The sequence below is a fragment of the Biomphalaria glabrata genome, chromosome 8 (genome assembly GCF_947242115.1).
Source record: "Biomphalaria glabrata chromosome 8, xgBioGlab47.1, whole genome shotgun sequence".
In the NCBI taxonomy this organism is placed as follows: domain Eukaryota; kingdom Metazoa; phylum Mollusca; class Gastropoda; family Planorbidae; genus Biomphalaria; species Biomphalaria glabrata.
The window spans coordinates 24,735,814-24,761,105 of record NC_074718.1 but is presented as its reverse complement, the minus strand read 5'-3'; the positions used below and the strand labels follow the sequence as shown (position 1 = coordinate 24,761,105).

The 25,292-nt window shown below is 37.8% G+C and overlaps 1 protein-coding gene across 8 annotated transcripts in view; it reads left to right on the top strand.

Moving 5' to 3' along the window:
- The window catches only part of LOC106065948 (uncharacterized), a 53,472-nt gene that overhangs the window by 4,999 nt on the left and 23,181 nt on the right, over positions 1–25,292 (top strand). The window contains exons 1-12 of one of the 8 annotated variants that reach the window (XM_056039038.1): positions 7,778–8,199; positions 8,902–9,036; positions 9,152–9,869; positions 12,074–12,195; positions 17,962–18,018; positions 18,731–18,801; positions 19,902–19,998; positions 20,680–20,748; positions 22,874–22,965; positions 23,947–24,020; positions 24,360–24,442; positions 25,162–25,239. In XM_056039038.1, coding sequence (XP_055895013.1) covers positions 9,503–9,869; positions 12,074–12,195; positions 17,962–18,018; positions 18,731–18,801; positions 19,902–19,998; positions 20,680–20,748; positions 22,874–22,965; positions 23,947–24,020; positions 24,360–24,442; positions 25,162–25,239 — 1,110 coding nt within the window. In that variant the 5' untranslated portion in view covers positions 7,778–8,199; positions 8,902–9,036; positions 9,152–9,502. Of the gene's footprint in view, positions 1–7,776; positions 8,200–8,224; positions 8,384–8,901; positions 9,037–9,151; positions 9,870–12,073; positions 12,196–17,961; positions 18,019–18,730; positions 18,802–19,901; positions 19,999–20,679; positions 20,749–22,873; positions 22,966–23,946; positions 24,021–24,359; positions 24,443–25,161; positions 25,240–25,292 lie in introns of those variants that run through there. The other 7 variants (XM_056039040.1, XM_056039043.1, XM_056039041.1 and 4 more) reach the window with 7 other exon arrangements.

The window sequence follows — 25,292 nt, the reverse complement described above, 5'->3', positions numbered from 1 at the left end:
GGCCAGATGGCTTTAACCTACGAGAGAGTAGTGTATCCAGTACAAGTACCAAGGTTTACGATGGCTTTAACCTACGAGAGAGTAGTGTATCCAGTACAAGTACCAAGGTTTACGATGACTTTAACCTCCGAGAGAGTAGTGTATCCAGTACAAATACCAAGGTTTACGATGGCTTTAACCTACGAGAGAGTAGTGTATCCAGTACAAGTACCAAGGTTTACGATGGCTTTAACCTACGAGAGAGTAGTGTATCCAGTACAAATACCAAGGTTTACGATGACTTTAACCTACAAGAGAGTAGTGTATCCAGTACAAGTACCAAGGTTTACGATGGCTTTAACCTACGAGAGAGTAGTGTATCCAGTACAAGTACCAAGGTTTACGATGGCTTTAACCTACGAGAGAGTAGTGTATCCAGTACAAATACCAAGGTTTACGATGGCTTTAACCTACGAGAGAGTAGTGTATCCAGTACAAGTACCAAGGTTTACGATGACTTTAACCTACGAGAGAGTAGTGTATCCAGTACAAATATCAAGGTTTACGATGGCTTTAACCTACGAGAGAGTAGTGTATCCAGTACAAATACCAAGGTTTACGATGGCTTTAATCTACTTGAGAGTAGTGTATCCAGTACAAATACCAAGATTTACGATGGCTTTAACCTACGAGAGAGTAGTGTATCCAGTACTAATACCAAGGTTTACGATGACTTTAACCTACGAGAGAGTAGTGTATCCAGTACAAATACCAAGGTTTACGATGACTTTAACCTACGAGAGAGTAGTGTATCCAGTACAAATACCAAGGTTTACGATGGCTTTAACCTACGAGAGAGTAGTGTATCCAGTACAAATACCAAGGTTTACGATGACTTTAACCTACGAGAGAGTAGTGTATCCAGTACAAGTACCAAGGTTTACGATGGCTTTAACCTACGAGAGAGTAGTATATCCAGTACAAGTACCAAGGTTTACGATGGCTTTAACCTACGAGATAGTAGTGTATCCAGTACAAGTACCAAGGTTTACGATGGCTTTAACCTACGAGAGAGTAGTGTATCCAGTACAAATACCAAGGTTTACGATGACTTTAATCTACGAGAGAGTAGTGTATCCAGTACAAATACCAAGGTTTACGATGACTTTAACCTACGAGAGAGTAGTGTATCCAGTACAAATACCAAGGTTTACGATGGCTTTAACCTACGAGAGAGTAGTGTATCCAGTACAAGTACCAAGGTTAACGATGACTTTAACCTACGAGAGAGTAGTGTATCCAGTACAAATACCAAGGTTTACGATGGCTTTAACCTACGAGAGAGTAGTGTATCCAATACAAATACCAAGGTTTACGATGGCTTTAATCTACTTGAGAGTAGTGTATCCAGTACAAATACCAAGGTTTACGATGACTGTAACCTACGAGAGAGTAGTGTATCCAGTACAAGTACCAAGGTTTACGATGGCTTTAACCTACGAGAGAGTAGTGTATCCAGTACAAGTACCAAGGTTTACGATTGCTTTAACCTACGAGAGAGTAGTGTATCCAGTACAAATACCAAGGTTTACGATGACTTTAACCTACGAGAGAGTAGTGTATCCAGTACAAATACCAAGGTTTACGATGGCTTTAACCTACGAGAGAGTAGTGTATCCAGTACAAGTACCAAGGTTAACGATGACTTTAACCTACGAGAGAGTAGTGTATCCAGTACAAATACCAAGGTTTACGATGGCTTTAACCTACGAGAGAGTAGTGTATCCAATACAAATACCAAGGTTTATGATGGCTTTAATCTACTTGAGAGTAGTGTATCCAGTACAAATACCAAGGTTTACGATGACTGTAACCTACGAGAGAGTAGTGTATCCAGTACAAGTACCAAGGTTTACGATGGCTTTAACCTACGAGAGAGTAGTGTATCCAGTACAAGTACCAAGGTTTACGATTGCTTTAACCTACGAGAGAGTAGTGTATCCAGTACAAATACCAAGGTTTACGATGACTTTAACCTACGAGAGAGTAGTGTATCCAGTACAAATACCAAGGTTTACGATGGCTTTAACCTACGAGAGAGTAGTGTATCCAGTACAAGTACCAAGGTTTACGATGGCTTTAACCTACGAGAGAGTAGTGTATCCAGTACAAGTACCAAGGTTTACGATTGCTTTAACCTACGAGAGAGTAGTGTATCCAGTACAAATACCAAGGTTTACGATGGCTTTAACCTACGAGAGAGTAGTGTATCCAGTACAAATACCAAGGTTTACGATGACTTTAACCTACGAGAGAGTAGTGTATCCAGTACAAATACCAAGGTTCTCTAATGAGTATGGGCTCACAAATCTATGTGAATTGTGAATTGAAAACTCTTTACATTTTGATTAAGTTTCAAAGGCTAAAATTATTTTCTAGTAAGAAAGATTTGATAGTTTACCTGTTTAAAGAATTATAAACAACAAACAAATGAAAAGACACACAAGTCAAATGTAAACTATAGAAATAGTTCTAGAGCAGACACATTATCAAGCAATACAACTTTTGTTGATGTCTACATAAATGTGTATGTATAGAAAAATGTGGATATGTTCTACCAAACTTTCTGGAAATGGGAAGATGTGACTAAAGGTCACATCCATACTAGAAATCCCCAAGATGCTAGAGGAATGACGTTAAAAAAATGTTGGTTCCTCATGTGACGCTTTTGACACAACGGACCCGATTGAGATTTAACTTAAATGTCAAAAAACTGCAATTTCTAAGGCCTGAGCACTGCGAACTTTGCTAAGCCTTGGACTGAATAGCATTGTTCAAGGGACTTGGTGGTTTAGTGGTGAAGAGCATAACTTCAGAACCGAGGGGTCATGGATTTGAAACTCGGTGAAGACTCGGATTTGGAATTGCAGATTCTTAGGACGCCCATGAGTCCACCTAACTCTAATGGTTAACTAACATGAGTTGGGGAAAGTAAAGACTGTTGGGTGTTGCGCTGACCCAATGACATCCTCGTTAACCTTCGACCTTAGTAACAAGTGACCTCTACTTCATCTGCCTTGTAGATCAGAAGGTGTGAAAGAGGAAATGTATTTTTTGTTTTCTGCTTGTTGTGATGAATCTCGTCTGTTCTAATTGGGGACCCGCATGTCAGTAACGATTTATTGATTTCAAGATCATGGCTCAAGCAATAGACATTCTAAAGATCTAAACTCGTATAAAAACCTTAACCCAAGTTACAAGCGCCAGGTTAAATAAACCTGACTCGATCGACTTAAAAAGGAAATACCTTGACAATGCTAATTGATCGATTGGTTATTGATTTTTAAAGAATATTTTTGAATACAAAGATTTCGCCTAAGTTCATAAAAATCTCAATAAGTGTTTAAAGATTCACTTAACTTATTTTCGTGTCCCTAGCCACCCCCGCACCCACCTCCGAATCTGAAGTTTAGTTTCAGGGAAGGGGAGAGAGTGGGTCATTGTTCCTGATTTTCAATTCTTGAAATACCTGACGTCTCTACCGACGTCTCTATCAACCAAGATCAAGACGTGGCTGAGAATACAATCGAACAAAAGAGGTCCCCTTCACTCCCTCTCTCAATCCCCCCTCTACTCTTTCTCTCTCTCTCTCTCTCTCTCTTCTCACAGCCACTCATTTCCTTGTCTAAGTGGCGAACTGAAAGTCAGAGAAACAAAATACTTCCAGAGCCTCTTGATTGCTTCTCAAGTTAATTGACTTCATATCAGGGCCTGTGTGAGAGGAGATCTATGTGTGTGTGTGTATTCAAGATAGCACAGGGGAACAGGTTCATTTTATTGAGCACTTTTGTGTTCGCGAGTGTGAAGTCTGTGTTTGTGTGTGTCGGTCTGTGTATGTTTTGGGGGGGGGGGTGAATTTATGTCTTACGGTTATTTGTTTTGGTTTTTTTTTCTTTGTTAAAGATTGAATACTATTACAGGTGTTAGATAGTCTAGCCATTGTTAACGAATACTATTATAGGTGTTAGATAGTCTAGCCATTGTTAACGAATACTATTACAGGTGTTAGATAGTCTAGCCATTGTTAACGAATACTATTACAGGTGTTAGATAGTCTAGCCATTGTTAACGTTTCATTAAAGTGGCAATTTACAATTTCTCGGCATGTTTTGAATGTTTTCATGTATGTCTGCTTGTGTATCTGTATGTCTGCTGACTCGGTATATATGTATGTTATGAAATGTATGTGCTTGTTTATAATGTAACCACGAGTAAAGGTGGGGGGGGGGGGGGTTGGTTTGGTTGTGTAGGATTGAAAAGATTCTAGATTCTGATGAAATTAAGAGCTGGTCTGTCAAAGTAAATAAATACTGGAGTGAACGTTGAAGAAGGTGAGAACAAGCGACAGACTTGCGACAGAAATAAAAGTGACCTGAGATTTTTGGTTTACAAAACAAGTCTCTAAGTTCATTTCAAGTTATAGATTAAAGAAATGAGATGCGCCTCTACGTGTCGGTTTTGTAACCCTAAACCAACGGCCGAGAATTAACACCGTACATGTCTATCTGCTTCTATCTCTTTATCTTATATTTCTGATGCTTTGCTTGTTTGTCTGACAGCCCTATTTGCCTGTTAGTCTGTCTTTTTATCTGTGTGTCCTTCAATGAATGTTGTTTCTAGATCATTGGCACATGACAACGATCAACTCGTTTGTATGTCCAAAGACAATGAGAAAGTTTTGTGTGGCCGGCACGTTTACTTTGTATATATTTGAGCCGCCTCATCTCATAACAAATGTCAAAATATTTCATTAGATGTGATTGGTCTCGAGAAAGACATAAACTAATTAATTAAAATCTCCATCAACTCATGTTCGTTTAGGTTTAACCATCTGCCACATTTTTGACATTTTCAATGGATTTTACTTTATTCATATACTGCATGTTTTTCAATCAATCTATCTATCTTTTTATTCATCTACCTACTTATCTACCTACTTATCTCTCTCTCTGTATATATACATATATACTACATATTTTCTCTCACATATGTATATGCATGAAACCCCACTCTTTCTGGAACTGTTTTAACTCTGAAACTCCAAATGTCTAGCTACATACTTAGTCGTCATTTAGTAAACAAACAAGTAATTTTTTATATAGCGCTACTTTCATGCCTGTAGCATGCTCAGAGCGCTTTTAGTCTCATTTGTGGACCAGTGGGGGGGGGGGGAGGGGGTATCTAGGAGTTGGTTTTCCGTGCTGCCTTTGGGCGCTCAGTATACACAACTCTGCCCGAGTCGGGTGTCGAGCCCCCTTCTAGGTAGCCAAGCCAAGCCAAACCAAATTCAAGCGCACTTAGCCTCTCGACCACGCTTCCAACTTTCAACTAATACAATAGTCACAGAGTTAATTGAGAGAGATCCCGCCTGTTAGTGAAGTACCAAAAAACGGCAAGCAATGAGTCCGCTTCAGTAACACCAGCTAAGCGACTTGTACATTGATAAGCCACTGATCAAGTCTCCAATTTCCATTTTGAAATGTCAATACGTAATCCATTAGCTGAACAATGAATTGCAGTGTTGCACATGACCAAGATCTGTTTGTCTAAGTCTAGTCACTTGACTAGGTAGTAAATCAGACTTCAAGTGTATCCCTCTACCCCCACGCACAGCTAAATACAAATAAACACATTTATAGAGGCATGAGTTGACTTCTAGAGAACTTACAAAGTACTGACTTAAGTATGTGTGTGTGTATGCTAACAGAGAGAAGGTTTCCATGTTTGAATTTGACCTGGGACAGGACACTTCATTTAGTGCTATCTGTTTCCTAATAGTCTTTCTTTGCTGTTAATTACTTTTAGTTATCTCAGAAAAGTTATTTTCTTTCTGTACAACATTATCTATCTCTTTTTATCATTCACTACCAGTCTTTTCTCCTCTCTCTCTCTCGCTTTTGCTTATTATCAATTCTCTCTCTCTCTACTCTCCTTCTATCTCTATATCGCTCTCTTATTCATTTAATTACTTTTCCACCTCACTCAATCTCTCTCAATCTCTCTCTATGTCTCACTATCTCTGTCTCACTTTCTCTCTCTCTCTCCCTCTCTCTCTTGCATACACGCTTTCATCATTCTATCTCTCTCTCTGCGTCTCTCTCTCTCTTTCTCACACTTTCATTATGTCTCTCTCTCACACTTTTAATATATGAAATTTAACAAGTCATTTTATACTCAGACCTAGAACAATGTCGCATTGATTCTTTGTTTACTGATGATGTCTCTAAAAACAGGCTGCCCTTCTTGTTTTGGTTTTTATTTTGTTAATATCTATGTTCCCATTGTCATAGTGTCCAGAGTCATAGTGTCCAGAGTCATAGTGTTCAGAGTCATAGTTCACAGTCATAGTGTCCAGAGTCATAGTGTCCAGAGTCATAGTTCACAGTCATAGTGTCCAGAGTCATAGTTCACAGTCATAGTGTCCAGAGTCATAGTGCCCAGATAGTGTTATGAGTCATAGTGTCTAGAGTCATAGTTCACAGTCATAGTGTCCAGAGTCATAGTGTCCAGAGTCATGGTGTCCAGATAGTGTCATGAGTCATAGTGTCCAGACAGTGTCCTGAGTCATAGTGTCCTGACTTTTAGATAGAGATATTTGACTGCTTATCGCTAAATATTTACTAGACATCACATTTTTCACAAGTTTGTATATAGACCAGATACTCTTTGTTGTTACTGTAAAATCAGTTCTGCTTCAAGATGATCGAACAATTCTATCAAAAAAAAAATCCAACAAATTCTAGTATGCAAAATCTCCACTTACAGTATGTTGATTTCAGTTTTAATTTACAAGACATTTAGATTAACCTTATGTAGGTTACGTATGTATGGGTTAGAAAGTTCAACAAATCTGATACTCACTCCGTCTGGCTGGTCCAAAATGTGTACACGTTATATCTCACCACACCCGATCACATTTCAAGCTGAGATTGTGCACAATTATTTCTTTTACCTGACAACACAAGAATCAACCCAAAAAAATTAACCAATTAGTTTATTAATTATTGGTAATTAATTATTTTGTTTGGTATCTCAAACAAGGGAAAGAATTTGTAATTGACTGAAGTGGTGGTATAAGCTGAATAAATCCCCTTTATAGGTTGTCGTCTGAGTCTTAGTGAGCACATCTTGAAAAGGAGGATGCAACTCTAGAAACTATAGATAACTATACAATAGTCCATGTTGATGGGCTTTCTACTAGCAGAGTGGTTGCCCATGGAGGCTTCAGCCACGAGTTTAAATTTAGGTCCCACTTATCTTTTTTTTTTTTTATTTTATAAATGATTTTTTATTGTTACTCTAGATCTATTACACATTTAATGACATGACTACCTTTCATATATAATTTGATTTTATAATTTACAATAATTTGTTTGTTTTGTTTTGTTTTAAACTCTGAGCATTTTGAATAAATCGAACCTGTGACCTCAGCTCACTGGTTCATGACTTCGCATCGCGCTACCCGCGGGTAGGGAAGACTTAAAGTCCGCTAGGTATTCATGCAAACAGAAAGAGATGAGAAAAAAAAAGGCATGCGATACGTGGGTAGCATTTGACCTGGCTACAACGTCGTCTGCTGGGTCACAAGTAACATAAAAATCTTCCAGAGAACAAGACCACCACCTCCTTCCCCCCCCCCCCAGTTCCTCTCGTTCACCCACAACCCCAAAAATCAATCTAAGCCATGTCTCTCTCTCTCTCTCTCTCTCTCTCTCTCTCGACCTTTGGGGCTATTCGGATATAGTCAGTATGCTGACTTAACTACTTATACCCTAAGAGAGAATAGGACTGGGAAGTCAAGTAAGAGAGAGAGAGAGCGAGAGAGAGAGAGAGAGAGAGAGAGATCAAAGGTCCAAGAGACAACTAGAGCGAGAATTAGGCTGCAGAGGAGGCAGAGACGGAGAGAGAGAGGGAGAGAGAGAGAAACAACAAGAGAGGTACAGGAAAGAATAAAGATATAGTTTTGTACAGTTTCTCCAAGCTGACAATAAAGACAATGTACAGACTTCATGCTGTCGTGATAGAGAACACAAAGATTTAGTGTCGACACGTTTTGATTCAAAATTCAGTGCAATGGAATAATCAGAACATTTTAAAGGCACTAGGGTCATGTGTATAGTTTCAGACAAAGGATTCTATTGAAGTTTCTGAACGATGCTTGTATGTATTCGAATATAAGTTAGTTCATGTTTGTGTAGTACATTGATTCCGGAGGAAAGTATTTCACGAGAACACGGAAACCCAGCTGCGACCTGGATCTTTCCAAACAAGTCATGCAGACAACACCGTTGACCACCGGGTGATGGAGAAATCTATTTACGTTTTGATTTCGTTAATTAAATGAGTGCGGCATATTCTATGAACAATAGTTTAAAAGTTAATTAATTAATACTAATAGCAATGTCTTCGATTTCGAAGATTAAGGATGAGTTCAGTGTTTCACTATCGTTAAGTATATATTTGAAAATTAAGTCATTTAATAAAATCTTGACTTTTCATTAGAAGTGCGAAAGCTAACGAGAAACAGTGTCGTAGGTAGGGTGGGAAGAGGAGGGGAGAGAATTTGAAAATCCCCCCGGGCCCCCACTTGAGGTGGGCCCACATACGAGTGTTTTTTTTACATTAAAACTTAAATATTACGCACAATGCATTGCCACCCAAAGAGGTCTAGCCCCCCCCCCCCCGGGCCCTTAAACGATGGGAAATTCCTAGCTACGCCCCTGCCGATTTGAAATTTGAAATAAATGTAGAATGTAAATATTTACAGTGGACAAGAGCACTAATTTTAAAATTTTAATGTTTTAAAAGAAGCTAAAGTTAATGTAAAAAAATTAGTTTTGAATTTCTTTTTCACTACACTAGATCTCGGTCGTTACCGTAGCACGTGAGCATCGTTTATTCCTAAGTAAAGATTCATATCTATAGCGGGAAAAACAAACTATAAATAGAAACATGTTCGGAGTTTCCCGTGAGAACACTAAAGGAAGTGTAGATGAGGTATACTTTTTTGTAAAAAGATATTCACTCATTTTCTGAGTGCACTTTGTATTTCTACAGAATCACACATTCTGAGCATTTCCGTTTGTAGCTCCTTTTGTTCATGTTTTTTTAGTTGGCACCATTGAAGCTCAATTGAAGGTGGTGGACATTTTGAAGTTGATCGTGAAGTCTCAACTGTTTGTCCATTAAACTTGTCAGAACTTTTACTGTCAATTCACTTGGTCAGTGTTGTGGATACATAATGTGGCCTTATGGGATACATCTAGAAGCAGAGTTTCGGTGGAAAACATCACATGACTGTTGTTTAATGGGATATATTAGGCGAGAGCTGTCAGTTGGATACATAGAGTGACTGTAGCCAGAGGAAATAGTTATCTGAATTACCCAGTGACCCGGTTGGAGTATCTCAAGTAACTGTTGCCCTGTGACCTCTGACGTGTGATCACGAGGCCACCCTGTCGCAATGCCATCAACACTGGACAGCGACCGACCCGCGACTAGGGTGCAGTTCATGGGGCGTACAGGAACGGGTATATCCACGCTGACCAAGCCCTTCGTGAAAAACCTAAGCCCTATCTCACCCAAGGGGGAGAATCCTCCACCTTTGACTTCACCCATCACGCCCAAGCCTAGAATCCAAGGGCCACAACTGAGTGTAGTAGAAGACGACATGGAGGATAGCGAGGATCTAAGCCTGGAGGCCTCCAAACTAAGGTCCGAGCGGGCAGCGGAGTTCGAGATAGAGCATAACTGGCTCCTGAAGGATGAGACGGAGAAGCGCTACAAGAGATTTGAGAGAACCAAGAAACAGCTGACCATTCACCTGCCAGGTTCCGTATACCATTATTTTTACAAAGCTTATATCAACTCACTATGTCTGCCTGTCTGTCTTTCTGTCTGTTTGTCTGGTAAAAAGTTTGAATAGGTTATTTCTTCCACACCCATGCTTGGACCAAGTTGAAACTTTGCACAATTGTTCATCGACGTAAAAATGAATTTGGTCCCCTTGAATAGTTGTACAAATTATTTCTCCCATATCTATTCCCTGATCAAGTTGAAACTTAAAACAACTATTTATTGTACCTAACAAAAGATAAATCAATAAAAAAAAAATAACCATATTACTGTCAATTCACACGGTTAATTAATTATTGGTATTAATTTTGTTTTGTTTAATAATGAAAAAGGAAAATAAATTCTATATTCTTGTGTGATATAGTTGTAAGTACAGAGTTCTGTCCCTTAGATATGCTTTTTAAAAAGGATTTTCTATGTGTTGCTTGTTTTATTTTCCACTTCATTGTAAAGCAATCAGTTAATGACCGAATACTTCAAACAATACAATCGCTATTTCATCAACATAGGTGTGTACTTACTGGAGATTTGTTTTAAAAGTTTAGCCCTTCTGGACCTCTATTCGGCGCCATACTTCCACTTAGTATCTTTTTTTTTTTTCGAACCAAACCTTTGTGTTTCAAATTTTTGTGGCTCATATGATAAGATACTTAGATGAAGATAGATTTGATTAAATGGCTGTCTACGACTATCGCTGTGATTTGTTGTTTTTTATCTTTTATAAATATTTATATCTGTTGTGAAAGAGAGAGAGAGAGAGAGTGAGAGAGAATCTGTTAGAGAGAGAATTGTCCTAAAATATTAATCCATCATTATTAAAATTACTCTTCTGTATCCCTTTGGAGTACATGTACCTCAACGGTTTGAGAACTCTCTGCTCTATTTCTAGTTTTTAATTTTTTGGTTGGAAGAATGTTAGGTTATCACTTTAGTCTGTGCACACCACAAGGCAGCACACCACAAGGCAGCACACCACAAGGCAGCACACCACAAGGCAGCACACCACAAGGCAGCACACAGCTCACCACAAGGCAGCACACCACAAGGCAGCCCACAGAACACCACAAGCGCAGCAAGCACACTACAAGGCAGCAAGCACACCACAAGACAGCACACCACAAGGCAGCAAGCACACAACAAGACAGCACACAGCACACCACAAGGCAGCAAACCACAAGGCAGCAAGCACACCACAAGGCAGCACACAGCACACCACAAGGCAGCACACCACAAGGCAGCACACAGCACACCACAAGGCAGCACACCACAAGGCAGCACACCACAAGGCAGCACACAGCTCACCACAAGGCAGCACACCACAAGGCAGCACACAGCACACCACAAGGCAGCACACCACAAGGCAGCACACAGCACACCACAAGGCAGCACACCACAAGGCAGCACACAACACACCACAAGGCAGCACACAGCACACCACAAGGCAGCACACCACAAGGCAGCACACCACAAGGCAGCACACAGCACACCACAAGGCAGCACACAGCACACCACAAGGCAGCACACCACAAGGCAGCACACAGCACACCACAAGGCAGCACACATCACACCACAAGGCAGCACACCACAAGGCAGCAAGCACACCACAAGGCAGCACACAGCACACCACAAGGCAGCACACCACAAGGCATCACACAGTACACCACAAGGCATCACACAGTACACCACAAGGCAGCATACAGCACACCACAAGGCAGCACACCACAAGGCAGCACACAGCACACCACAAGGCAGCACACCACAAGGCAGCACACAGCACACCACAAGGCAGCACACCACAAGGCAGCACACCACAAGGCAGCACCCCAGGGGTTTGACTCTCCCTCTCTCTCTCTTTGTATGTTTGTGTGTGTGTGTGTGTATAAAAGATGATCAATAGTCTGATATGAAACTAGTGTGCCTATAACAAAGCCACCTGAGCTTTAAATCCAATTTTAACATTAGAAATGAGAAATATGGAGAAACAGAAAAATCTTTTCAGATACATTGAACAAACTCCTTGAAATTGCCATCACAAAACATGCATACACGTATACCGTAATAATAAAAAGTTTACTGTTCGAGTATACTGTAACTCTTTAAACATGCCTTTGTAAGCAATAGTTCCATTTCTCCACTTGTCAAAACTATATTTGTTTTATATCTTGTTCTAAATGTTTAGATGAGGATCCAATGGAAGGCATCAACAACAGACTTGAAGAAATCAACTCAATGGTGAAACCAAAGATTCAACTTTTAGACTTTCTGGGAAACTTTAACAAGGAACAGAAGGAAAGAGTTTTAGTAAGTCCAACATTACACTATCTATTGTCGTTATGTACTCTGTCTGTCTCTCATGTCTGTTTTTTTTTCTTTGTTTGCTTACAGTGCCTAAAGAGTCTATTTATTCTCTGTTTCAGTGAAGTCTCTATTGTCAGTATGAGTTTGTACGTGTGCTGTCTGGTGGTTATGGCGTAGTGGCTCTAGACCTAGGTCTAGCGACACAGCGTGGTGCAGATTATTTTGAAAAGAATGCAGAAGCAGAATTTAAATTTCAGAATATGGAGTTACTTGCTTACGCAGACTTCATGTGAAGAGTAAATTGACACACTTTCCAATATAATGACACGCAAACAATACATCGAATAACTAAATCCAAACTGAGAATACTTCGAATGTAAATGACCAACAACTGACTACCTAAACTTTTAATCTTTTTTTTTTATATCACTAGATTTAAATAAACCTTCAGAACTTTTAGAAAGAAAGTGTCCGAGAAACAAGGAAAAAACAAAAACAGAACAAAACAAAAAAAAAAAAAAAACTATCGAAGGGGTAGAACTCCACATTTACAACTATAAAGCTCAATAATGTAGAATATTCATTTTTCTTTTTTCTATATCAAACAAATAGTTTAATTCGAATATTTCATTGACTAATTAGTCAATTTTTAGCGTCCCCGAAAGGGGAAAAGACGCTATTAGTTTTGTGTGGAATGTCTGTCCGTCCCGTTTAGATCTCGTAAACTAGCAAAGATAGTGAAAATACGACATCACAATATTTTAGACCATTCAAAGTTCTGATGCAAGGGCTACTTTTTTCTGTTCTGAAAGTGAAAAACTTAATTTTTTAAATCACTTATGCAAGCAGTTTTTTTCTAAAATACACCACTTTGACAACTATTCACTATTAATAGTAACAAACACTGAATGCTCTTTTGTAGGGTAGATAGCTATGTACCATATTTTTAACACATTTAAGCAAATGGTTTTAGACTTTTTATCAGAATTTTTTTTATATATTTACATTCCTTTTTACCTGCCTGGGAGGACCACTTCGGTGGCCGATTTTGAGTTTGTGTCTCCACACAAACTGTCCTTGTAACCTTGTTTAAATTGATTTATTCAGGTTCGGATGCCACGGGCTTAACCACTTAGCCACTACGCCCCCGACTCTGAACTGTTTCTTTCGCTTAAGCTGCCACCACACATCTTTTCGGTCTGATCACTTCATCTACTGCTACCTTTCTACCTTTTTCTGACACGTGACTTGGTTGGGCCCAGACATGACATCATACCAGATTCATGAGTCTGTGACTGTGAGATTATAGGGTACAGTGAATTACAAATATTTTTTTCTACAAATATTAAAACATTTTTAGACTTGAAAACAAAAATGTAGTATTATTTGTTTCAACAGCTCAGATGTCCTTTATTATTGTTTTAAATGTATGTTATTGGTTTATGATTTCTTTATTCTAAAGCAGGCGCAAATAACCTACACACTATCTCCTTGCGTGTTTTGGGCCAAAGAAACAAAACTTCATTAAGAACTTCAAACTTCCAAAAGAACGCTAGGCCATCACGCATGCAGCTCTGTAAACGGTATACTGGGCAGTGTTATTGTTCTCAGTACAAGGCAAATCTTTTTGTCGACCTCCTGCCACCTGGACGTTTCATTGTCCAACGACCAGGTCTACAGGAAGTTTTTCTGGGCGATGATCGATTTCCCATTTCCTAGAGTATAAATCTTTCGTTTCAAATTTTAATTTTTTTGAAAGAAATTACAGTAAAAAATAACAACCATGTTACTGTATAATCAGAAGAATGAAAACGGATCAATTCGTTTTGATCGATTGTTTTAATAACCTTTATCAGAAATCAATGCTGCACTACCATGTTTTTCTTTCAAATGTACATTGTCGCCCCACATTTGGTTGGGCAAACTTTGTCTGTATTTCTTGTATGTATTCATTGTACATTTGTGTTGTACGAATAGTGGCTTTATACTAGGTTCAAAACAGAAACATTTCTGTTTCTTGACAAACAAAATCTTGTGGTTTTAAAGTAGACGTCATTCTTCTTATGTCTGTTTATGAGTTATTTGGACATTACCTATTTACAAAGCTTATATCAACTCACTCTGTCTGTCTGTCTGGTAAAAAATGTTTTCACACTATCACTCCCACATCCATTCTCGGATCAAATTGAAACTTCGCACAATTATTCATTAACATAGACAAAACATGAATCAATAAAATAAAAGTAACCAAATAGTATATTATTTGCTTGTAATATATTCTTTTATTTGATACCAACAAGGGAAACTAATCCTTCAGTATTCACAGATATGGCTCAATTTGTTGGGTCTAGTCCCCCTAAATGATTGTTAACGCTATTTCACCATGACGTATACTCCGATCAATTTGATACTTTAAACAATTGTTTATTTTATCTTACAAAACATGAATCCATTTAAAAAATACTCAAACAGTCAATTATTTATTGGTAAATATTTATTTTGTTTGATAGCAAATAAGGGAAATAGCTCTAGTTTTAAGAGAAGAGTTCTTACCATTTAGGTAAGCTTTGTTTTATTTTATTTTTTTGTTTGTTTTAATTGATTTTTTAAAAGAAACTCTGTCGAATGGGCAGCATACCACTAAAAGAAATTCTTTCCCAATGTCCCGAGAGGTTTGTGGGTCATTTCCGTTGACAAAATAGAGCACGCTCACCCAAAGGTAGAAACCGAAAGCCAAAAGAGGCAAGCGTAAACATCGCCATCCTAGTGTAACATGGAGTCACCCCTTCATGGAAGACCTTTAGGCAGTGTATATCAGTTTGGTAGAGGCTGTAAACATCGTTGGTGATCGATCTGTGTAGAGTCAGCTTGCCGCACTAATCACCGGACACTACAGGTGAATCTAAGTCTAAGGAAGTAAGAGTGTAGCAGGCTCCTAGAATAATGAGGTTGTCATGCCCAGCACCTTCATTTTCAACCTCATAGTCCCGATCTCTCATTCAGGCTTTGAAACCAAGACTTTTGGACCGCTCTGTATTACTTGGACACGTTCAATGCATGTGCAATCCTGTCCTGTCAGTACTCCCTTTAAAATTATCCATTTTGTATTCTCTTCCAAATGTTTGTTTTTTCGTTTGTTTACTGTTCATAAAGTATTTATTATCTTTCAAGAGTCTGTGAAGTCTTTATTAAGTGTTTATTTTTATTTTCACTTCTCCATTAAGTCTGTAATTAGTTTGTATAAATCTGTATTAAAACTCCTTTAAGTCTGTAATTAGCTTGTATAAATCTGTATTAAAACTCCTTTAAGTCTGTAATTAGTTTGTATAAATCTGTATTAAAACTCCTTTAAGTCTGTAATTAGTTTGTATAAATCTGTATTAAAACTCCTTTAAGTCTGTAATTAGTTTGTATAAATCTGTATTAAAACTCCTTTAAGTCTGTAATTAGTTTGTATAAATCTGTATTAAAACTCCTTTAAGTCTGTAATTAGTTTGTATAAATCTGTATTAAAACTCCATTAGGTTTCTATTGATTCTCTATCCGGTCTCTATGAAGTCACTATTGGGAAAAAGAAGACTTTATTTCTTGTGTGTGTATGTGTGTATACATTCAGTTTCATCGTAGAGCAACTGAAAAAGTTTTACCTGACACCAGTATACATCATTTATTCACCACAGAGTCAGAGGCGTACCCAAACCCAGACTGAGTTATTGATGAGCTCCCCAGCTCACTGATCTAGATTGATTACGTCAGAGATTAATCATTTAATAGCTGCGGGGAAAACAATCGATTATCGACTTGGACAACAAAGAGATAATGATTGTGTGTGTGTGCGTGTGATTGTTATAATGTGACGCTCGATCATTTAGGGTTAGGAGAAAAATTACTAAAAAAAAATCCATGACAAATATGTTTCCCTCTTCTGTAATGTTGTTGAAAAACAAATCAAGTTCATCTTCGTATGATAAACAGAGGCGGCTCATCCAGGGAGGGGAATCTGATCAATCTTAAACTCCCTCTTTCAGAATAAGGATTTCATTCTGTTTATTGTTACCTTAAAGATGCGCTGACTGAGTGTTAGAGCGCTTTCCAAACCAAGGGGTCCCCTGTTTGAACCCTGGTCAAGACTGGAATTTTTAATTTTGGGATCTTTAGTCCACCCAGCTCTAACAGGCACATTAGTTGGAAAAAGTAATGGCAGTGAGTCGTTGTGCTGACCACATGACTCCCTTAACCGTGGGCCATATTAAAAGATGACCTTTACATCATCTTCCCCATTTACGTTATTACTGTGTAAGCACCAAGGTTTGAACCAAACCCCTAAGACCTCAAAGTTATTACTGTGTAAGCACCAAGGTTTGAACCAAACCCCTAAGACCTCAAAGCTATTACTGTGTAAGCACCTAGGTTTGAACCAAACCCCTAAGACTGTGTAACCACCAATGTTTGAAGCAAACCCCTTAGACCTAAAAGTTATTACTGTGTAAGCACCAAGGTTTGAACCAAACCCCTAAGACCTAAAAGTTATTACTGTGTAAGCACCAAGGTTTGAACCAAACCCCTAAGACATCAAAGTTATTACTGTGTAAGCACCAAGGTTTGAACCAAACCCCTAAGACCTCAAAGTTATTACTGTGTAAGCACCAATGTTTGAACCAAACCCCTAAGACCTAAAAGTTATTACTGTGTAAGCACCAATGTTTGAACAAAACCTCTAAGACCTCAAAGTTATTACTGTGTAAGCACCAAGGTTTGAACCAAACCCCTAAGACCTAAAAGTTATTACTGTGTAAGCACCAATGTTTGAAGCAAACCCTAAGACTGTGTAAGCACCAATGTTTGAACCAAACCCCTTAGACCTAAAAGTTATTACTGTGTAAGCACCAATGTTTCAACAAAACCCCTAAGACCTAAAAGTTATTACTGTGTAAGCACCAATGTTTGAACCAAACCCCTAAGACTGTGTAAGCACCAATGTTTAAACCAAAACCCATTAGACCTAAAAGTTATTACTGTGTAAGCACCAATGTTTGAACCAAACCCCTAAGACCTCAAAGCTATTACTGTGTAAGCACCAAGGTTTGAACCAAACCCCTAAGACCTCAAAGCTATTACTGTGTAAGCACCAAGGTTTGAACCAAACCCCTAAGACTGTGTAAGCACCAATGTTTGAAGCAAACCCCTTAGATCTAAAAGTTATTACTGTGTAAGCACCAAGGTTTGAACCAAACCCCTAAGACCTAAAAGTTATTACTGTGTAAGCACCACGGTTTGAACCAAACCCCTAAGACATCAAAGTTATTACTGTGTAAGCACCAAGGTTTGAACCAAACCCCCTAAGACCTCAAAGTTATTACTGGAAATATACAACAAATTGACTTACGTCTGGTTCCTTATTGTTCCAATAAATTTCTTAGAACAGCCACGGATCTCTTTAAGTACATTTACTGCTCTAGAGATACATATCATGGAACAACACAGTTTGTAAAGGCGACACATTTTACACCGGCAGCACAGCCTGCTTGTTTAGTATGGCATATGTATTTACATCATTCAAGACGAATAGGCTTACCCCATTTCTTGTCACTTTCTCACATTTTGCTTCCATTTCAGATAATAATAATAATAATAATAATTAAAATAATAATAATAATAATATATAACTTTATTTGTATTATTGTTTGAAGAACATATATTTAAAAGGATTACCAAATGTCTTTTGAACGAATCTATTTGTGAGACATAAACATTTGTGTTTCCCCCCAGAACATGAGCCGAATGGACTCTATGACAATGAAACAAGAAAGAAGAAAACTTTGGAAGGTAAAAAAACAACAACAGAAAATTGTGAAACTTTGTGCTTTTAGCTGCAGAGTTAGAAATATGTGTTTTATAATAACAAATGATGGATAGATGTTTGTCTTTACACCTCAATAATAGCTTTGGCAAGTTTTGATTGAAGGAAGACATTTCAATTTGTGAGCAGCACCAGCTGACTCTGACGACTTTGCTTACCATTTACGAAAAAATAATTTTTCTGGAAACGCAAGAGAGAGTTTATCAATTGAAAATACTAAGACACGTTTAGAAAAATATTTTCTAGGCTTTTCAGTTCTAAGTGATCGTTGAATCCAGTGGCATGACTCGGCTGCTTCAGACCTTGCATTATTTGTTGTGTCAGGTCAAAACCGTGTTAGCAGGCTCAGCGAAAGTCAGTCCAATAAGCTGATGTCATTAAGTCTTATTGGTTCGTTATCAAAAGGGATTAGTGTCATATTGACTATCAGAGGCGTAGGCTATGGTATCTCCCTGGTCAGGTCTGACAGAGTCGGAACTATGGTCTCTCCCAGGTGTCCATACATTCTATTATCACAATACGTATTTGTTGACACAAATATAGATCAATATATCACTATCTAATGTTTAAATAACTAAAGGGATCATCCTGTTATGACGTCCTATCTATTCATATTTTATTTTACTATTCCCTGAGCAATGAATGATTATTTAGACCTTTCTATTATGTTTTTTCTAGTCCACAGATTATCTTCGTCACATCTTTAAGATGGTATATGTGGTCACGTGTGCTGCTAATGCCAGCAGACGGTTAGTCATTTTAGAGATAATGTTTTTGGTGGTAGAAATAAAAAGTAAATGGTTCTAAACTTTCCTGAAACGGTGCGCTAAAATGATATTTGAAAAATGTTTTTAAATCGTTTAACACTTAATAACTAAACTTTGAGCTAAACGTACTAAACTAGGCTATTAAAAAGAAAAACATAAAAGATACTTCAATGTATAAAGATACTTTAAAAAAAAAAAGCTTATACGAGGTTTATATCATCTCACTCTGTCTGTCTGTCTGTCAGCTAAAAAGTTTGTGTATGTTCTATCCAACACCCAATCTTGAATCAAGCTAAAAATTTGCACACTTGTATATTGGCATAGAAAAGAACTGAATGAATAAAAAAAAGACAATTCGTCAATTAAATGCTGGTAATTAATTAATTAATTTTTTTGTTTAATACCAATAAGGGAAATTAATTCTACACTATTCATAGATATGGCTAAATAAGTTGGGTTTCGCTCCTTGGAAAAAGTTATTTATCCCATACCCATTCTCGGATCAAGTTCCATGTTCAAAGATTCTTCACTAGCAGAGTGGTTACCGTGTTGCCTTGAGTAGTCTGAAAAGGCTTTAGCTCACAAGTTCGAACTCAGATGGTTCCCCTTTAAAAAAAAAAACATTTAAAAAGCGATCACACAATTACCCCTCTCCCCCGCCCCCTTTTTTTTACTGACCAGATAAGTGATAGGATCATAGCGTATTGAAAAAGCTAAAATCTTGTAATTGCGCTAAACAAAAACAATTGGTAATAAAATATTTTCTAATGACACAAATTTATTATTAGTCTATATCTATTACAAATTTAATTACATGACTGATCCCAACTAATTGAAACACTTACTATAAGCTTTGTTGTTGTTTTTTTTTTAATATTTCTGTGTTGGCTTGTTATATTTAGCATGTTTCTTTCTCCTTTCTTTTGTCTTTTTAAAAGTCTTTTCTCTTGTTCTATGTCTGTCTTTCTCTTTCTCATTCACTTTCTCTGTCTCTCTCCTCCCCCCCCCCCGTCTCTCTATCAACAAAATGGCTAAATGTACCATAGATATACCGTATTTTACTTTGTACTGCATGTCATCAGGTACTTCTACCCAGAAGACCCTGAGGCAGGACCGTCGATCATGAGAAAACAAAGAATGTTACACAGACGACGAAGTCCAGGAGCTGTCAAGTCTAATGTAAGAACTTCAAGTCTCGGCCTACATCAGTATTACATAACCTTCTTATGGATTTGTCCATTTAAATATCTTACACTTACCGTATAAATGCCAAAAAGAAAAAAGTCTAATGGAACAGAGCCTCTATAATAGGTACCATGATCTAAAGATTTGAGGAGACATGTTGCATCGCAAGGGTCGGATATTGCCCGCGGTCCATAGGTTTTGTATCACTGGCATAGATGATTTCTCTGATGTAGAAATTTTAAAAGATTATTTCTCTCATGTGAAAATAAAAAAAATTAAAAAAAAATTTTAAACAAATATCAGACTAACGCTAATGTTTCAAATGTGACATGAAAAAAAAAACTACTACTAATACATCTATCTATATAATTCTCTTCATGGCTTTTGGACAAGAAGTAAAGGAAATATCACTCTTTTATTTCAGCAGGTCGGACTAGAGTTACCCTACGAAAAAAAGAGGGGGGGGGGGAGAACAAGAAGTATTCACCCGTCACAAAATAGCAGGGCAAGTCCGTTAGGACCAAAAAGTCATGGAAAGCCGGTCAACTAGTATATTATACTTAAATATTTTGATCTGTCACTTAAATGTCTCTAAACTTTGAATGTCTTAACACTTTGATCTAAGACTGCAATATCTCTACACTTTGATCTGTCACAGTAATGTATCTCTTTCAGCTCAGTTTTGAGTTACAAGATACCCTGATGACGAGTCCAAAATATCGTACAGATGAACAGATGAAAAAGGTAGGAAGACAAGGGCAATGAGAAAATTATGTTTTAGCATTCAGGGGAAGTAATTCACTTTTATTTTGTCAGGTCTGGAGATTTTTTTATATTAACACTCGTCGAGAAATTGTGTTTGTACTAGATCCATTTTCTGTTGGTCCCATCTTATGCCTTATGTGGTAAATTGTATAAAGTGAAAATATTTTGTGTGGATATGATATTCTGTTTATTTTGAAACTTACTTTACTATTCTTGCAATATGGTCATTATGGCCTGTCCACACTAGTGTGTAGCCCGCCATCATCATTGAAACAAACCAAATAATAACTTATAAGGAGAAAAAACGCCCAATCCCTGAAATATCTCTCAATACTGCAAAGTTACGCTTCCCTTTTTCTATACAAAACAAAATTAATTAGTTAACACAAATTAATTACAAATTTTTTTATTTTTTAAAAAATTGATTTATATACTGTCTTCGGCAATGAATAATTGTGAAAAGTTTCAACTAGATCCTGGAGTGGGAAGGGGGAGACGAAACGTATTAAAGGATCTTGTCAGACAGACAGACAGACAGACGAAGTGAGTGAATACAAGCTTTGTACAGACAAATATTCATTCAACTGTAAACAGTAAGGCATGAGATTTAAATGTGTAAAGTGACTAAATCACGGTCATAAGTAAAGCTCTTCTGTCAGACCTTGCGATCCATGGGACATATGACGTAACTCTCATGGTTTTATGACATCCTGTATGGCGATCTAATAGAAGGCAGGAGAGCCGCTGGTCGCCCACTTTTTACGGTACACAAATGTATGCAAACGCGACATGAACCTCTTCAAAATCGACACTAGCAGCTGGGAAAAAGTAGCACTGGATAGATCCACATGGAGAGAGAGCATAAAGGAAGGGTCTCGGATTGCAGATGCCATACACACCAGAAGTAGATAGAAGGGTGAAAATGCAACTGCGCCTGGTGATTGCATATGCCCAACCCGCGACCGCAGCTGTGTATCAAGAATTTGGCTCTTTAGTCACACAAGAAGTTGCAAAGGGAAAAGATTCAATTTTGAGACGCAAAATGCCGAAGATGTGGCCAGCAAAACCAAACCCATTTACTTTTCAAACCAAATGTTTGTTAGCCATTAGAGGTGGGTAACGCGAAGATTCAAAACTCAGTCTTCAAAATGAAAAGGGATTAGAACTCAAAAACTCTCAGTTAGGAGACCAGGCGCTCTATCACTCAACCACCACACCTAAATACAAGAAAAGCACAACTTCTTATTGCAAAACTCAAGGTCTTAGTGTTATGTAACGCTGGAAGGGTTTACAACATTAAAAGTTTGGTTAAGGACGCTATCATCCCACGTCGTCCTGCGGGAGGTTCGGACTAGGAAGTAAATTATCTTCAACTCTGAAGGAACATCCGAAACATTTAAAACATTTTTAAAATTCAACAAGGTTGACTCATTTGGAAGACCCACATTTGATTGTACATTTGGAAGATCCACATTTGACTTGTACATTTGGAAGACCCACATTTGATTGTACATTTGGAAGACCCACATTTGATTGTACATTTGGAAGACCCATATTTGACTTGTACATTTGGAAGATCCACATTTGACTTGTACATTTGGAGACCCACATTTGACTTGTACATTTGGAAGATCCACATTTGACTTGTACATTTGGAAGACCCACATTTGATTGTACATTTGGAAGACCCACATTTGACTTGTACATTTGGAAGATCCACATTTGACTTGTACATTTGACTTGTACATTTGGAAGATCCACATTTGACTTGTACATTTGGAAGACCCACATTTGATTGTACATTTGGAAGATCCACATTTGACTTGTACATTTGGAAGACCCACATTTGACTTGTACATTTGGAAGATCCACATTTGACTTGTACATTTGGAAGACCCATATTTGACTTGTACATTTGGAAGAGCCACATTTGACTTGTACATTTGGAAGAAGTGCATGCCACAAAAACATACCATAAGCAAACTCGCATACCTTGCAGAACGTTTCCGTGAATTAAAAATGATTCAATTCAGTCAATGACATGGCACATTACATTTGCTGCACTTTACAATAACATCATAAAACATTTTTGTTTCTCTGACAGATTCTGTGGCTACTGAAAACAACAAAAGCTTTTCAAAATCTTTTTCCAGATGAGATGATTGTGGAACTGGCTAGGGTCGTGGCTTATGAGAGGTACGTAACCTGCTAGAACTGCGAAAGATACGATTTCCATTAAATGGCACCTGGCTAGACTTACGAGAAATAAGATTTCAGTTAAACTTGGCTCGATTTGTGGAATATGCCTTACTTGGTAAGAATGTTGCTATTTGAGAAGTTAGTTCATTGACAACTAAACTATGCATAATGAGTGAAGTGACGCCATGTTAAAGTTATCTAGAAGCAATAAGTATTATTGTCTTTGACAGTTAATTTTGTTCAATCTTGTAACTATTTCTTCTGTTCACTGTAACCAGATCATTTGTTTATCCCACCCCACCACTAGCATGACAATCCAAATGAATTTACAAATGTAAAGAAAAAGCTTGCTGGCTGAGTGGTAAAGCACTTGGCTTTCAAACCTAGGGAACCGGGTTCGAATCTCAGTGAAGACTAAGATTTTGGGGTTTAGCCACCCAACTGTAATGGGCACCTTACATTAGTTGGGGAAAGTAAAGTCTTTGTGCTGGCCACATAACACCCTGCTCGTTAACCATTGGCCTAAAAAACATATGACTAGTACATCATCTGCCACGTAGATTGCAAGGTCTGAGATGGGTTACTTTACTTTTTATTTTGTCAAACCAAATCTAAAGAGTTGCGATTTTATTCAGTATTGAAGGAACTTTTAAAAAGACAAGGTAACTTAGTTTTCTTATTGATTACGAGACACCTGACGTAATTGTTGACACGAAAGACATATAATTTTATTTAGCTGTCTTTTTACGGTTTCCATCTTAAAATAAAGAGTCGACTTTGTATTGAATTGTAAGTACTACAAGGTCTATTGCAGTTTACTTTTCTCGATTTCAGTAAAAGACAAACATAAAACCGGCTGTTCGTTCTCTATATAATTATGTGTTTTTGTGTACAAAACATTTTTTAAACATTTGCAGATCTTCAATAGACTACTCAAAGAATATCTCTCTCTTTTTTTTTTTTTTTACTTCGCTTCAGATATGATCACAACAGGCATATAGCATATCAAGGGAGATCACCGGAACTGTTTTATTTTGTAATCACAGGAAGAAGTTAGTGCTCTTGTTTTTATTTTGTTTTACGGAAACACTTAACATTCATATTCTTGTGAGTTCGTCTCTCTCTCTCTCTTAAGCTCTCTCTCTCTTTAGCTCTCTTTCTCTCTCTCTCTTTAGCTCTCTCTTTAGATGTCTTTCTCTCTCTCTTTAGCTCTCTTTCTCTCTCTTTAGCTCTCTCTCTCTCTTTTCACCCTCACTCCCTCTGCCTTTCTCATTTTTACATACAAACACACTATCTTTCATGTTTCGAATACTTTCTGTTAAATGATAAGCAAAAAAAAAACTGAATTTCATGAACTTATGGAACTCTCCGGTCTATTGAATCTATTTCAGTCCACAAGCTTAGAGAGTACAAACTTCCATCTGGATGTCTCAATAAATTGATTGGTGTCATGCAGAAGGGAGATATGTCTGACGTAAGTTTGTAACTGATTGGTGTAATGCAGAAGGGAGATATGTCTGACGTAAGTTTGTAATAGTGGGGGGTGGGGGGGGTGGGGGCTGAGTGGTTAAGCATGTGGCTTCCAAACCATAGGGTATCGGGTTTGAATCTCTGTCGGATTTTAGGACAAAGTTCATCCAACTCTAATGGGTATCTGACTTTAGAAAGTAATGGCGGTTGGTCGTTGTGCTGACCACACATGACACTCAAAAACAGTCGACCATAGAAACAGATGATATTTAAATCTACCCTATAGCTTGCAAAGTCTTTTTACTTTCAATTTTATTATATAGATTATTATAATATATGATGCAATATACTGTCATATAACATGCAATTTTTAAATATAAGTTTTACACTTTAATATTTATCTGATGTTGATAAATATAGGTAAGTATTGCTTTTTCCAGTAAAAAAACAACCTATCCTTTCATCAGGGGTGTAGCTAGAAATTTTCCATCATTTGGGGGCCCGGAGGGCTTGACCTTTTTGGGGGTCCCTGCATTTTGCGTAATATTTAATTTTTAATGTAAAAAACACTAATTTGGAGGCTCCCTCAAGTGGGGGCCCGGGGAATTATCATATTCTCCCCCCTCCTCCCCCCACCCTAGCTACGCCACTGCCTTTCATTATTATTATAAATGTCTTCTAAGAACTGATAAAGTAAATGTAAGTATGTGCCCATGTCTTCAGGCAGATGAGTTTGAACATCAGAGACAGGAACATTTGGTGGCTTCTGGTTCAGTCGAGGTTCTCATTCTGTCCAAACCAGTAAGTCTATCTCTTTCGTTGAGTTTGGTTGCGCTTTAATTAGAGCCAAATAA